Source organism: Oryzias melastigma, linkage group LG5 (genome assembly GCF_002922805.2).
Source record: "Oryzias melastigma strain HK-1 linkage group LG5, ASM292280v2, whole genome shotgun sequence".
NCBI classification, from domain to species: Eukaryota; Metazoa; Chordata; class Actinopteri; order Beloniformes; family Adrianichthyidae; genus Oryzias; species Oryzias melastigma.
In genome coordinates this window covers 6,388,008-6,390,772 of record NC_050516.1, presented here as the reverse complement: position 1 = coordinate 6,390,772, position 2,765 = coordinate 6,388,008, and the positions used below count along the sequence as shown (strand labels likewise).

Genomic DNA, 2,765 nt, shown 5'->3' with positions numbered 1-2,765 from the left:
TTATTTTATTTTAAATAATTATTTTTTTCTGTCCCACAATGCAATGATTAGTTTTAATTTTTACATAATTAATTTAGTCATATGAATTTGGACCTAACATATTTTACTTTGCACTCTCTGGGTACGTGACTCAGTGACTCAAATGACTCTAATGATTCGATTCACTTTGGTGAGTGACTCATTAAAACTCGAGTCAGTAAAAGGAATCAAAATTTGCATCACTACAGCCACGGGGTGATCTCGGGGTCCCGGAGGAGGCGGCCGTCCACGAAGAGTTTGCCCACCGCGCAGGACCCGGCGGTCAGGTGTTGTCTCCCCTTCTCTATTTTCTACTACTGTCCGAATCTGCTTATTCCAAAATCGAGCGCACCAGAAATTTCCCAGAAGTCTTTGCGAAAAACTGGCGTGCATTGATGCTCACTGTATTAGTAAATATAGACCACAATGCATTGCGGTCAAACAATTTTGAACAAAAAAACGTGTTTAAATATAATTTTTGAATAAACCATAAATAAAAGTAGTGGTATGTTTGTATTTATTTAATTTTCACTTTGCGTAATCGGTGACGTCATATCCAATGTTTAGAAACACTAAAGAAATGTAGTGAGCATCGTGTCTGAATTACCTTTAAAATCCAGAGCACTATAGTCCAGCTCGATATAGTTCTTTAGTAGTTAGGGTTTGGGGGAAATTCAGACAACCTGAGACAAAATGTTGAACACAAATATGGGGTCAATCAGGATCAGCTTAAAGTGAACGAAAAAAAAAACAGATTGAAAACTTGAAAATAGACATTGTAACTTAAAAAAATGAGAATTTGAAAACTGAAAAAAATGTAAAATTTGAAAACAAGACATTGTAAATTTGACAAAAAAGTAAAAATTTGAAAACAAAAAACGTTTTGAAAATTTGAAAAAAAGGAAAACGTGAAAAAAAGGAAAATGTGAAAAAAAATTGCAAAGAAAACCCTGAAAAATTGAAATGAATTTGAAAAAAAAAATGTGAAAACTTACAAATGAAAAAATATAGAAAAATATAAATGTAAAAACTACTGATTGAAAAAGAAACTATCCATTAGTAAAAGCTGCTGTTTTGAATTTTCTTTTGCTTTTTTAATCGTCACTTACAGGCCTCGGTTTTACAGTTTCAATTCGGGTTTTCGAGTTTTCACTACTGAGCTGAGCCTAATTTTTCATTGGGGCGGGGTTTAGAGCTCATTGTCTACCCCAAAATGCCTAATGAACATGTACGCAGTGATAGGACGCATCACTGGCGGGGACGAGGCAGCCTACAGGAGAGAGGTGGCCTCTCTGGTGACTTGGTGTGAGGACAACAACCTCACCCTCAACACAGACAAGACCAAGGAAATGATAGTGGACATGAGGAGAGAGAGGAGCCCTCATCAGCCGCTGTTCATCCGGGGTCTGGAAGTGGAGAGGGTGAGCAGCTTCAAATATCTTGGGGTCCACCTCAGCCAGGACCTCACCTGGACACTAAACACCACGCAGCTGGTGAAGAAGGCTCATCAGCGGCTGTACTTCCTGAGGAGACTGAGGAAGTTCGGCATGTCATCAAAGATCCTCAGCAACTTCTACAGCTGCGTTGTTGAGTCCATCCTAACCAGCTGCATAACAGTGTGGTACGGCAGCTCTACCGTCACGGACCGCAAACGCCTGCAGAGAGTGGTGAAGGCTGCGTCCAAGATCACCAGGACTCCTCTGCCCTCACTGCAGAGCATCTACAAGCGCAGGGTCCTGAGGAGAGCTGCTTCCATCATCGGAGACCCCACCCACCCCCAACGAGGTCTGTTCACTCTCCTTCCCTCGGGCCGGAGGTACAGGAGTGTGAAATGCAGGACCAGCAGACTCAGGAACTCTTTCTTTCCCTCTGCCATCAGACTCCTAAACAGCTGACAGGAGTCTGCAACAGCAGACTGCACCTTTGCACATCTGGATTATTTATCATATATATATCATTACTGGACTATTCAGCATTATTAATGCACCTTAATAACTGCACATGTACCCCACTATCCAGTTCTGTCAGCCTCCTTTGCACAATAACCGCTGTAAATTGCACAACTGATTTGTAAATATCTTAGTGACTTACATATGCATAGTTTGTTTATTTCGTATATATACCTTGAGTTCAGTCATCCTGTAAATATCCAAAAAACTTTATATTTTTTTTATCTTTATGGCATTCAGAGTGAGCTGCAAAGTAAGAATTTCATTGTACAGGGAAACCAGTTTCTTTACTGTACATATGACAATAAACCCTTTGAATCTTGAATCTTTGAATCTACTTGAAACACATGTGAATAACATCAGCAAAATAGAAACTTTTAGAATAATTCATCCATCCATCTTCCTGACCGCTTTTTCCCTTTCGGGGTCGCGGGGGTGCCGGAGCTGATGGGCGAAGGTGGACAGGTCGCCAGTCTGTCTCAGGGCCTCAATCACACACACATTCACTGTCACATTCATACCTAGGGGCAAGTTAGAGTTACCAATTAACCTATGAAGCATGTTTTTGGACAGTGGGAGGAAGCCGGAGTCCCCGGTGAAAACCCACGCATGCACGGGGAGAACATGCAAACTCCACACAGAAAGGTCCCAGATCCCCCAGCCGGGATTTGAACCGGGGCCTTCTCGATGTGAGGCAAGGGCGCTAACCACTGCGCCACCGAGCAGGCCCCCCCATTAGAATAATATCTGCTAAAATGAAAGGTTGATATTTTCAATCGAACCTCAAATATTGAAAAA

At 41.6% G+C, this 2,765-nt stretch overlaps 1 protein-coding gene across 1 annotated transcript; it reads left to right on the top strand.

Moving 5' to 3' along the window:
• Window positions 1-1,249: 1,249 nt before the first annotated feature.
• Window positions 1,250-2,217, top strand: LOC112144875 (the record flags this gene model as incomplete). Its single annotated transcript, XM_024269719.2, is given in 1 exon segment — window positions 1,250-2,217. A coding segment is annotated over 1 exon segment (664 nt), but the record flags the coding sequence as incomplete, so codon positions are not given.
• Between the last annotated feature and the right edge of the window lie 548 nt (window positions 2,218-2,765).